The following is a 13027-nucleotide window of genomic DNA, read 5'->3' as shown; positions in this document are numbered from 1 at the left end:
CCTGCTGGAGAGGGCAAGTTTTCTACTGCTTATTAAAGTCTTCAAGTCTTCAGTGGAATGAGTTTTCTACTAGCAAAAGTACACTATCACCTCAGTAAGATAAAAACTGAATTAAACTGCGTTGCCTGTCAGAACCAAAGCAGTTCTATTTAAAGAGAGGCACAAACAGACTCACTGGCCACAAGTTCAACCATGAGAACAGCAGGCAGCTCCCAGGGCACATGCAAGAAGTCAACATCAACAGATGATTTCGTGGGGGATGGTAATTTTCTTGCTTTTGTGTAATCTCTAGAGACAGCTGATATTATACAGCTGCTCCAGCATTACTACCATTAGAGCATGACTGAAATAACCATCTCATTTCACACAGTAATGAAACTGTATTTTATTATAAGCAAAACAGCTTTTATATCACCAAGAAACCAGGATCTATACACTTTTCAAAGAGCTACCCATGTAGAAATCACTTAGAAATCAACTTATACTTCCAATTAGAGGAAAAATAAAAAGGTATGGAGTGTTAAAAAGAAACAAAACCAACCCCAAAAGTAACAAGAAAAAAAAAAAAGCAAACCTCATTATGCAATATCTGCCAATATCCTGGTCCTTCCAGACAACAATAGTCACTAGCTCCAAATCACAGTATTCCAAAATAAAAGTGACTGCTTGCTCAAACTTGCTCAATGCTTTCTGCTTACCAATTCCAGACTTGCTGTTTGGCAAAGAAAATCTACCAGTCCACACATTGTGCTCTCCAGAACCATTTCAGCATTTCCTTCTTCCAAAAAAGAAAACAGCACAAAGTCATAGAGTACATATACTGCATCTTTGTAGGGGAAAAACAAAGCAAAAAATGGGGGTGTGGAGGGGTGTCTGATGCAGTGAAAAAGCTACACAGACAACTCAAAGGCAACAGCAGAAGCATATCTGGGAAGCCTGGAGAAAGGCAGGGAATCATCTTCAGTATTCTGCATTGAAAGGGTAACCCTTGTGAGTTTTGCACCTGGAGAAAATCAAAAAGCAAAGATTATCTCACATCCAAAGGCATTGTATGCATCTGTAACCACTTCAAAGAACCACCAAGGGAAGAGATTAACTGTATAAAAGCAAAGCCTGCTTCTCTTTTCCTTGGTGACATGCTGCATTTCCAAACAAAAAGATTCTGAGTGCCTTCTGTTGTTTGGCTGATGGGATCTAGAGGTGTTTTGTAGACAACTAAGTCAAAGTTTTGCTATTTACTGACAGGAAGACCTTTTTTACAGCCTTCCAAAAAGATTTCATATCTGGATCTACACTTCCAAGTAGCAAATCCTCATGTTACATTTGGAATGTTCATCTACCTTTCCAACAACTCCTGAAGAACACAGATTTTGTAATGTACTTCAGACAAAACACCACAAGCAAAGCTAATCAAGATTTAAAGTCTGCATCATGCTTACTCCTCCAATATGAACAAGAAAATTACAAATAAGAGGCCTCCTGTTGCAATTCCAGCTACAAATAGTTTCTTGGCAACTGAACTGAAGTTTGCTCCATACTCATCATGTTTTGGTTCACAAAATGAAGATTGAAAAAAAATCTTACTCTAGAAAATTATTTAGAAAATGACCCCTTTGAAAATGGAGTTTGCATATCCTGAATTTCAGTCAATTTCAGCTACCATCTGTAGCTTCATTTACTGAATTATGTGATAACTTAATAGTTTAAAGAAAAGGAAGTGCCACTTACACAAACATTTCACAGGCTCTCCAGTTTCTATTAAAGCTGAGAATAGTTGCCATCTCATCTTTAGTCAATTCAAAGTCAAACACCTATCAGGAGAAAAAGTCAGAAATCACCTCTTTGAAATCAGTGCTTGTAAGCAGGAAAAAGAACATAGGAAAAAAAATAATCCCATAATTACAGAACAAGTCCACAGTGCAGGTGCTTGTTGGAAGTGACTGCTTCACAAGGGAAAGGAAAAATACAAGACTCCCTGGATTTGTGAGTCTCCTCTAGCTGCAGTGGGAGAGGGAGATGAGCAGGAAAAAGCAGGAATAAGAGAATCTCAAGTTGCAGTTACAAATGCCAGTTGCTTGAAGAAGTTTGGGGAGCACTGTGTAGCAGAATGCCTCCATCTCCCATTTTTGAAGAATGCATCTTTCTGTGTTAAGCCAAAGTAGTAGCTGCAAGACCTCCATATTCCACCTAAAGCCACTGAGTGTTTGGAAGCAAAATCCTAATACTGGGTCCAGTCCAGGACCACTGAAGCCAGAGTAGCAACACAGTTTATGGACATCAGCACTATTTCCTTAAAAGTGCTTGCTTTACAGAAGTCTTTTGGGGTGTGCTACTGCACTCAGGCCCCAAATAAGCTGCCAAATGACTCATTCACATGACACAAAACAGGAAGAATCACAATGTGACTGCTCAGATTATCAGGATAGAGTGTTTTCCAAAGCTTTGGTCACTCTTGCTCTCCCACTGTAATCTTAAATTCAGCCCTCAGGAGACTGTAGGCAAACACATGGAGGAAAAGCCCAGAAGAGCACCTGGGAAGGATGAGAAAGGCTCCCTGCTGGCTGTGCAGGAGAAGCCCAGCCATCCCTGGACATGCCATGCAGCAGCTCACTCCTGATCCCTCACCTGGAAGTTCTCCACAATGCGCTGTGGGGTGACAGATTTGGGAATCACAATCACATTTCTCTGGATGTGGAAGCGGATGAGAACCTGCAAGAGGCACAGCACTGCATCAGAGAGGGGATGGCTCCTGCTCCATGCAACACAGCCTGTTTAGCTCTGCTAAAGAGCAAGTCATTTACAGTTACTTACTCTAAATGGTACAATTCAGCAAAACTAACCCACTCTGTGGAGCTGCTTTTCAAATTTTATCTGAATTCTAAACAGCACTTCCTGAAGTGCAAGTAGAGGAGTGGTGGAATCCCACAAGGCTTCCTTTCTCCTCTCCCCTCACTCAATTCCTTTCCTTCTCACCCAGATTTTGAGTAGGATATTCAAATGTTCCCTTCTTTGCAACAACACTTGAGATGGCAAGACAAACATGGCAGCATCTCAAGATGGGTCAAGAAAATGTTTCTTGTGATGATCAGAGCATCCTTGCAAGCATGCAAGGAAGGCCACAAACCTGCACTGCTACCTAACACCACAGCTGACAGGGGACAAAGAGCCAGCCTGTCCTCTACAATGTCATTAGCTTGTGCTACAGGAAGGGGTACTGTGGCACCCACCCACCTGTGCTGGGGTTTTGTTGTGCTTGGCTGCAATCTCCTTGATCTTGGGGTCATCCAGCAGGGAAGGATCCTCGGGCTTAGCCCTACACAGAGGAAAAAAGATCAGCGGCAAGAAACCTCCATAGGTCCAACCTAGTAAAGATCTGTATCTGGATGAAAAATTAATGCTGTACATTAGCAAGTAGTCTCAGTTCTTCCAGAATATCCCTGGCAAAGCAGCCTTACCATGGTCTGTCAGGAGAGCCCAGGGGGCTGTAGGCTGTCACAGCAATCCCTTTGGATTGGCAGTACTTGATCAGCTTCTCCTGGGTAAGGTATGGATGACACTCCACCTGCCAACATAAAAATATAGAGACTGACAGTGACTTAACTGCTTTAACATGTCCCAGGGATTAGTTTAATCAAAGGCTGATTTTTGTGCTAACTCAATAGTCTCTAAGCAATATTATAGTCTGTATTTTCTCTATGCACCACCCCCTTACTACTATTTATAGGAGCTCTCCTTGCAGTGAAGGGTCCAAGGACTGTGACAAAACTCCTTAAAGCTTTGCTGATCTGGATCATCTCCAGCATATGGGTGACCAGCTACACAATTGCTTTAATGGGACAGTAAAATGCACACCCAGGAGAGCTGTAAAACCACATCAATAGGACTGCAGACCAAAGTTCTTTTTTCACCCCTAATTAAACATGCCATTATAATTTTTTTACAGCTACCATATTAACTTCAAGGCCAGCATTGTTCCATTAGTCTTTATTTGCTTCGTGTCAATACTCACACTAAACACCTCTAATCTGAGAATGTTGACAATGGTCGGCTGCTACAGTTTTAGACCTTCAGCCCAGTGCCCATTACAGACCTTTTACAAACACACGTGCATTTAGCATGAACTTCCACAAGAAGAGCTGCATAATGGAACACAGACTCCTTCCCAGTGGGTGTGTGCTCTGGCAGGCACATGCACAGATAGGGAGTGTGGAACAGGAACTGCTCACGTGTCAGGAGGCAGGGAATGAGCATGAATATCTGATACTTTGCACAGAGGGACTTTCAGGATAGCTGCACACCAGGGAGCACTACTTTTCTTCCAGCAGGCAACAGCAAGAACCCTTTGGACTATGCTGCCATTTGAGCCTCCTGCAGCTGCACTCTGAGGGCAGTCCCTGGAAACTTGTGCTGCTGGCAGGTGGAGCAAGGCAGTGCAAAACATGGAATCAGTTTACAGCCTGGAGTTCTTTATTTGTGGTTCTAGCTGCCTGCTGTTATCAGAGGCCTGCATGCCTCTTTCCCCTCTGAGACATGCTGGAATATTAAACAGAACAGAGAGCTCCATTTTTAGGACATACTATACATATTTATTTTGCTTCAGCAGTTGCAGAAAGACAACTATTTAAGAGTAATAGAGCATCTAGTTTTCTCAACTATCCAATAAGTACAATTTATGCAACAAAAGCAAGGCACAGTCATCCTCACCTCTCCACTGGCACTCAAGTTGAAAAATTAAATTAGGTACTAGCATCATCATTATGTAATTACTACCTTGCCAAATTAATTTCTCACTACAATTAAAACCAACACAATCTGGCTGCAGTCAAATAAAGAACGGGAATGACAAGAAAGACAGTGGATTACATGTGAAATATCTGCAAAGAGAAAGTGTTTTCAGGAAGCACTCTCACTATTAGCCCAACTGGTAAGTGTTAGCAACAGCAAGCTTTCAGGCTTGCAAAGATTCCTTCAGAAGCCATAAAGGACAGTTCCTTCAGTTTATAAAGGACAGGGACCAAAGACCCAATGCTTTGTGCTAAACTTGATTACAGACAATAATCATTTAGAGCCTGAGGGCATTTCCAAGTGTGAGAGGTCCAAGATCAGTGACCCCTATGCCAGAGAAGGTAATTGATAGGATAATAATTATATTAATGATATGATATAAACTATAATAATGTAATTGTCATATAGTGATCGTGGCAATGAGGTGTGGCAGATGTTGAAAGCTTACCATAAAACTTACACTAAGCTTTCTGAAAGTGCTTTGGGGCAGATAATGCACAAGTCACCACAATAAATGACCCAGTTTTAATAATCAGTAATTGATTAGAGTTCTTCAAATACCATAAGAGTTAAGGTCCACTCTAGGTAGACCTCACTGAGGCCTGTCCTGGGACTTGTCCTCTTCAGCAACCTGTGCCAGTCTACAATCATATCAATCTTGTAGATGATGTCAAACTGGGGAACAACCACTCAAGGGCAGGACTGCCACTGCAGCAGAACCCATTCAGGCAGAAACAACAGGCAAACAAAACCCTGTAGGAATTCAACAAGGCTGCACACAGAGCCATGCACCTGAGAAGGAAAAGCCCCTGGCAATAGCACAGGCTGGAACCTGACTGCCTGTAAAGCAGCCATGCTAGAAAGGACTGGGGGCAGGACAGGAGCCAGCAGTGAGCCCTGGCAGCAGGGACACAGCCAGCAAACTGTGAGAAGTGATCATTTGCCTCTACTCATCCTTGCCAGACCACCTTCTAATACTGTGTCCAGTTTCCCTCTTCCCAGCTCCCCTCAGCAGCAGAAATATTACAGACTGCCATCAATTCAGCAGAGAAACTCCAGCATGGGGAAGGGCTGGAGAACCTGCCAGACTGGGAAAGACAGAGAGCTGGGCTTCTTGTGCCTAAAAGGGGTCATTCAAAGACAAGCCAAGCTCTTTAGTGGTGCTTGGAGGAAGGCAACAGATGAAGCTGAAAACAAGAGAGGTTGAGACTGGATTTAGGAGAACTCCCCCTCCTTGTCATACACTCAAGGGGCTCAGGGAGCAGAGCACACTGCCTGGGGAGGCTGTGCAGTCTCCATCCTCACAGCTTTTCAAGATGGATAAAGCCCTGGAAAACCTGGTCTGATCTCAGGGCCAATGTTCCTCTGAGCAGACCATCTACCAAGGTCTCTTGCCACCTGAATTTTCCTAAGATTTCATTCAAGTGCTGTCTATAAAATTTCTACTCTATTGTCCACCCTGCAAATCCATCTCCTCCTAACCCTCATTAACTCTCGAGTCCATAGAGCTTGTTCCTGATCAATTCCCTCAATTCTCTGCAATAGGAACTGCCTTCTCCATACAAGTGTCATGAAAAGGTCATCCAATTCTCTCTATAAACATACACCAAGTCTTACTCTACTGCAAGGAAGTATTTTGAGCTCATCCGAGTTCCCCCTCCTTTCCTCCTACAAGGAGGGATTCCGGAGCTGCTCTTTGCCAGATTTCCAAGCAGTGGCACAGAGTTCATAAACCCAGCACCTTGGCATCACCTGGAAGGTGAGATTGAAGAATATGTAGTCTATGAAATAGAATATGCCTATTCCAGTCTCTTTCTATAACCTTATTTCAAAGTAAGATCTTTGTAATTTTCTTTAAAATACCCACAACAAACGACCACACATAAAAGAACACCACCAAACACTTGCCTCTGCCACTTTGCAGCTCACCTGATTATTTGCAGGTTTGTACTTCAGTCCTGGCTTGTTCAAGATTCTTTCAATCTGCTCATGGTTGAAGTTGGAGATTCCAATGGCTTTTACCAGGCCAGCATCCACCAGCTCCTCCATGGCCTGGCAGAAAAGAAGCACAAAATCAGCATTTAATACACAAAGGCAGGGCCTGAACAGCACATGCTTCCTGAAATGCCTTGTTTCCTTCATAAGACACCTAAATGAAGTGTTTAGATTTTCAGAGTTCAAGTTTGAGGGAAAAAAACCCCAGAACACTGGTGTAGATGTTCCATGCCTCCCATACTCAAAGGACTCATTCTTTGAGATTATGGAAATCCATAAGTCAGAAATAGAAAATGATGAATTGATACATGACAATTTGTAATTCCATGAGGGAGTCTTTCCAAGTAATTCCAAGTACATGAGATTTCCTCCTGCTCTCAGCAGTCTCTGATGCTCTCATTACCTCCATCAGTCTAACCTTTCTCCTGCTGTGGCTGAACTTACCTCCCATGTGTCTAGAATATCTGTGTTGCTGGAGATACCAATGCCTTTGTCATCTACAGGGAACAGGTCCTCTCCTGCCTGTCAGTGAGAGAGAAATTGCTTGAAACACACAATATTGGGAGGTTGGGTTAACACCAGCTGAATACCATGATCCTATAAGCACTTATTATACTAATTAGCTACATATGTGTTAGACTTTAATACTATCTATACTCTTCAGTCTTTTCTTTTGTGTTCCCAAGGTACTGTGGTGGTTTTTTTGCCTACAGTCAAGCCAGTAAGGACAGATACTTCTGATGGACACTGTGTCCCCTGGCTCATCAAAATCCATATTGAAACTTAAATCTCCACTTGTAATACAGAAAGTAGAATTATAGCCAGTTTACAAAAATATAGAGCTGTTACCTACTCATAATGAAGTGTTTTAGTGAAATGCAAAATAAGGACCCACTTAGGACTTGGAATATGTTCACTGGACCAGATTTTCTGACAGATCTTTCATGGGGGGGTCTCATTGTTTAAGTTGCTGGCACAGGGAAGGTCAGAACACCCCGTGTCCCTGCTAGGACTATCTGCCAGGTATCAACTTCATTCAAAACCAGTTATTTTCTACTCACTCATTATTTACACCACCACACATTTTCACTTGGATAGTTCTGTCCATGTGAAACTAATTTTAAAAACACAGATGTTATAAAGAACAGTTCATCTTGGTAGCAAGAGGTAGAAAGAAAATCTTGACCAAGTTCTCACTGAAAGCCTAAGCTTGGACATATTCAAACTGAGACATCAGTTCCTTTGCATGCAGGCTGTGGAAGAGTTAGGAACTAAAAAGTTTAACTCCTTTTAGAGTTAAAAAGTTTAACTCTTTTCAGCTCTTTTTAGAGCCTGTAGAATGTTAAAGCTCCTATAGCAAAGGTCAGTTCAAGCTGGGTTGTATTCAAGGGCTCAGTGATTGAAGACAAATGAAAGACAAGCAATCTCTTATTTTGTAACATGCAGAGGAAAGAACTACAGTCAGACAGCAAAGTATAGTCCTCTTCCCACAAAGAGGGAACCACACTGAGTATAACTTTGGGCTTTAAGAAGGCAACATTAAGCATTAATAAAAAGAAAAGAAATACAACTTCTGCTTCCAGCAGGGAAGCCTATCCCTAGGGTTCAAGGTCTGCCTCTTTCATGACCAAAATGCCAAATGTAGATGCCATGCAAGCAGGGATCTCAGAGGCAAAAATGAACAGCCTGGCTCACATGGGCACAGTAAAGCTGAGCACCAGATCAGTCCTGTTACACAACACACATAGAATGATCTGTGCAACTGAAGCAATCACTGGGCTATAAAGCCATACAGCTCCTCATAATTGCTACTCACAGAAAAAGCCAAGGACACTGCTGCTACTGTACCTTCAAACCAAGGGGCCAGTGGATGAGGTACAGATCCAGGTAATCCAGTTTGAGGGCAGTAAGAGTCTTCTGGCAGGCTCCCTTCACCAGATGCTTCTCATGAAACGTGCACCACAGCTGGGGACAAAAAGCCAGGCACATTGTGACCTCTTGGGTTAAAGCTCTTGGGACTCTTCTGTACTGTGCAGCAGGGTGCCTGTTCCCTCGGGAAAGTGATGTGAAACCAGGTCATCCTACAGCTCCTCCAGTGGGGCTGTTCTGTGAGCAGCCCTGGCCTGTGATACTGGGCAGTGTGTGCAGTGGCAGCACACAGGACTGCACCGTGTCCTGGCACACAGCAGAAGTGGTCTCGATTCACTTACTGAGACTAAAGCAGAAAGCATCACCCAAATGTCTGGTATGGACCCTGCATAATCCTTAATACAGGATGAGGTAAAGCAGGAATCTCCAGAATGGCTTAAGTGATGCTCTGAATTGTTCCATGCTGCACAACCGAGTAGGTAAGTAAAGAAGTGGGGAGTTACTCTAAAATAAAAAGGTATCCCCTGGTATATCCCAGATTACGAGACCCATACCTTACTGACGACAAAGAGGTCCTCTCGTTTCACAACGCCTTCCTTGATTTTCTGCTGGATGCCCTCCCCAACTTCGTTCTCGTTCTGGTACACATAGGCACAGTCCAGGTGGCGGTACCCGGCATCGATGGCAGCCGTCACCGCGGCTGTCACCTTCCCTGGCTGCGACTGAAATAGCGATGGCAAAAAAAGCGCTCATCAACGCAGTATCGAAGAGCTTTCTCATGGCAAGATAAAGCTGAGAAAGCCACCACATCCACAGCAAACCCCAGCTACAATAAAGCCAAATCCCAGCGGCGGCCTGGCCGGGTGTCGGCGGCGCCGGCCGCGCTCGCAGGGCCCGAGCCGCGCTCGCTCCTTCCTCCCCCGCTCCCCATCGCCCAAGGCAGCGCCCCCGGTACCTTCCACGTGCCCAGGCCCAGGATGGGCATCTTGGCCCCGGTGTTGAGCTGCACGTAGGTCGCCATGGCCGCGCCAGCAGCAGCACCACCGCGGCTGCGGCCGAACCCCCCGCCTTTAATAGCGAGCGGGGCCGGGCCCGCCCCGCCCGGCGCGGCGCGGGGCTCTCGGGGCGGCGCCGAGCCTGGGGCCGCGGCCGGGGAGCGGAGCAGGCCGCGAGTGCGGCTCCGGGCTGGGACATCGCGTTCACCTCACACGGACCCTTCCTACAGCGCCTCAGCCCCGGGGCGGCACAGAGGGCATGGGACACGGCTGTCCCCGCTGAGCCCCAAGAGCTGAGGGCGCTGAGCCCCGTGGTGGCCCGGGCTGGACCCCCTTGCCGGAGTCTTGTGGTCCTGTGTGCTGCTGCAGCGACGTGACAGCAGAACCCTCGGTGGGTTCTGAGAGCCAGGAGAAACCTCGCTGGTTTCTGAGAGCCAGGAGAAAGCTCGGTGGGTTCTGAGAGCCAGGAGAAACCTCGCTGGTTTCTGAGAGCCAGGAGAAAGCTCGGTGGGTTCTGAGAGCCAGGAGAAACCTCGCTGGTTTCTGAGAGCCAGGAGAAAGCTCGGTGGGTTCTGAGAGCCAGAAGAAGCTGTTCCTGCCAGCCAAGTGGGACAAATGCAGTTTCCACTGCAAGCTGTGGGTTAGGAGTAATTTAGGGCAGAGTGAATCTAAGAAAACCCCCAGCTTTATTTTGAATTTTGGAAGAGGTTTTTTGAAAGTGTTTTGAAAGTCTCAGAAGAGGAACAGTGACTTTTTAATGAGTGACATAATGATCGTGCTGTCCCTCTGCCTTTAGGGAGGTGCTGAGGACATTGCAGAATAAAATGCACAATTGTAATCACAGGCAGTAGTGGCCAGCAGTGTCCCATCACAAACTGGCTTTGATGCTTTTGCAGACAAGCATTTGCTGTTTTGCTGAAGACGTCACAGTGCAATGGAAAAACCCAGACTTGCCTGGGAGGCTTCGCTGCTTATTCACATGTGAAGAGTTTCTTCAGGTGCGAGCGTTTGCTCTGGGTGCCTCTCCCTGCTATCTGCAGCTTCATATTTTTTGCTCCATTTAACTAAGGACAGCAAGATAATTGGTTTTCCTTTTAATGTTCCTCCTGTTTCATCTCAGCACCATCAGGCACCCCTGTCAGGATGCAGTGTGCTTTCACTTGGAGCACAACTTGGTGCTTGGTTTGAATTTTCCCTTGTGGTTTCAAGTCAGAGAGATGCCTCCGTCCTGTCATAAGAGGCTTCAGGCAGAAGTTCTGTATTTTGTTTTTGCTGTTCTGTACTTTGTTTAGCTCTTGTGAGCTGGAGCCTTTCCCCTCAGAGCTGTAAGGCCAGTCAGCTTTCCACTGTTTGCCTCTCCCCAAGGTCTGGTGGGGGCCTTGGGGGAAGAAGTACTGCTCATGTCATCCTGTGACAGCCAGCCTGCTAGATCTTGTGCCCTGTGTCCTTGATAACGTGACCATGTCTTTACAGAGAGCACTGACATTGAGGAACTGCAAGGGGGAGGAGGGTCTTGCTTTCTTATTTTTTTTTTCCTTGATCCACGTGCGCTGGAACAGGAGGAGTAATCTAATGAGTTTTCAGTTTGTTTTGCTGACTTTGCCTTTAGCAACTGTAATTTCCCCACAAGTTGTGACTTTGGTGAGCAGCAGTGTTTGGAATCTGAGAACAGGGCCCAAAATAAGGGAAGTGGGTATGTCCTTATGGACAGCGTTCACCAGAGAGACCCACTGAGAACACATGAAGGCAAAGTAGGGAGGTGACAGTGTGGTAAGGTGTGATCATACCTACAGCTAAGGGGAAGAGCTGCAGAGGTCTCTACAGATACAGGCATAGCTTAAACCAGGGTTTGGAGGTGAGGGCATGCAGGTTTCACGCTTGAATCACTGGGAAGCACAGCAGGAATTTCTGCTTTGCTTGGAGGGGAGATTTATCTTGCTCAGTGGGGGTTCCAGTTCCACCTTGGGATGCCAGGAGGCAGATCTCAGGGGCTTGGCCAGCCCTGGCTGTAGAAGACCTCGGCCACTTTTTCACTCTGAGCTCAGATCAGCCCAGGAGCATATCTTGGTGGCTCTCCTATATCCTCAGAGCTGATAAAGCTTTTTGTCCTCATGCTTTTGTGCTTTAATTGCACTGCTGAAATAACAAGCCCTGAGCACAGCCAAGGATGAGGAAGTGATCTTGCCACCCCTCTGTGGTGATTATTGTGTGGGAAGGGCAGGTTTGGTGCAGCAGGAGAAGCCTGGACAGGGGGAACCATGAACTGCCCCAGACTGGTCAGGGCTGATTCTGGCTGGTTCTGAAACTGGCGCTGCACCTGGGATGACTGAGTTCTGGCACATGGGAAGCACCTGTGTGTCCCCAAAGTCCCCCTGGCCACTGAGAAGGAGGGCAGCACCTGTGGGCTGGGCCACCCCTGCTGGGCAGCCCTGGGGACAGCAGAACACCCACCCAGGAGCTCTAGGACACAGTAAGCAGAACTGAGTGGTGAAAGGAAACATCAGGCACCCAGCATCACCCTGGGGACAAAGGCATTTACTCATTTGCTCTTGTGTGTTCTTCTCTCCTCAGTTACCCTGAGTCACAGCCCAGAAGTGGAGCAGTGAGAAGAACTCTGGAAGCAGCAATGATCCTGGGAATGCACAGTCCTGGAAGTGGAGCAGCCAGTGCATGTCCAGGGGGGAGTACACACAGTGTGCAATTGCCTGAAGAGAGGAGGCACCTGAACAGACCAGTGCTGGGTGGGAAAGTGACTTGGAAGAGAGAAACAGATGCTTTCTGAAAGCTGATAGCAAATGAAAACAAAGCCTCTTCACCGAGTTGCTAGGTTAGGTAGGCCTGTGGAGGTGGGAGTGCTGCTGCCCAGAATCTGAGGGCTCTCTGACAGTCCTTTGCTCAGAATGAAATTGCAGAAATGTTGAACACTTAGTGAACCGAATCTGCAGTGGCTGTGTCCATGCTCAGAAACTGGGATACAGGTTTTTGACCCACCAGTGAAGGGCTGTGGGGAGAAATAATCTGATTCTGCTGATCCCACGGGTGAAACTCCCCTGCAGTTGCTTGGACTGCTGGGTTGAGTTTACAGGCAAGGGAAAGGGACCCTGAAAGAGAGGTGATCACTGATGCTGTTGCCTGAAAGCTGCAAGGTCTGAGCACAGTTACTGCTGGTGTCCCTTGACAAGCTGTTGGGACCCCAAGGAGTACCCACAAGCCTTGTTCTGGATGGTGCATGCCAGGAGATGGGCAGATGAGTGCCACAAGCAAGGATAGTGCTGGGAGTTCAGCTTGGAAAGCATTTTAGAAGTGGTTGGAAGAGATGTTGACTGTTGCAGTGCTGATCCTGATAATTTTGTCTGTGGGAGAAGGGCTGGGTTTGGGATATG

At 46.2% G+C, this 13027-nt stretch overlaps 1 protein-coding gene across 1 annotated transcript; it reads right to left on the bottom strand.

The window, feature by feature from the left end:
* Nucleotides 1-360: 360 nt before the first annotated feature.
* Nucleotides 361-9766, bottom strand: LOC131558401 (aldo-keto reductase family 1 member B1-like). The gene is made up of 10 exons (XM_058806114.1): nucleotides 9605-9766; nucleotides 9204-9371; nucleotides 8629-8745; nucleotides 7225-7302; nucleotides 6715-6837; nucleotides 3456-3562; nucleotides 3232-3313; nucleotides 2626-2709; nucleotides 1729-1811; nucleotides 361-1003 (listed from the first exon to the last, which is right to left on the bottom strand). The coding sequence occupies exons 1-10, from the start codon at nucleotides 9668-9670 to the stop codon at nucleotides 961-963; spliced, it is 951 nt and encodes a 316-aa protein (XP_058662097.1). The 5' UTR covers nucleotides 9671-9766; the 3' UTR covers nucleotides 361-960.
* Nucleotides 9767-13027: the final 3261 nt, after the last annotated feature.

The sequence above is a fragment of the Ammospiza caudacuta genome, chromosome 5, assembly GCF_027887145.1.
Source record: "Ammospiza caudacuta isolate bAmmCau1 chromosome 5, bAmmCau1.pri, whole genome shotgun sequence".
Lineage (NCBI taxonomy): Eukaryota > Metazoa > Chordata > Aves > Passeriformes > Passerellidae > Ammospiza > Ammospiza caudacuta.
This window is presented reverse-complemented; position numbering and strand designations above follow the sequence as displayed.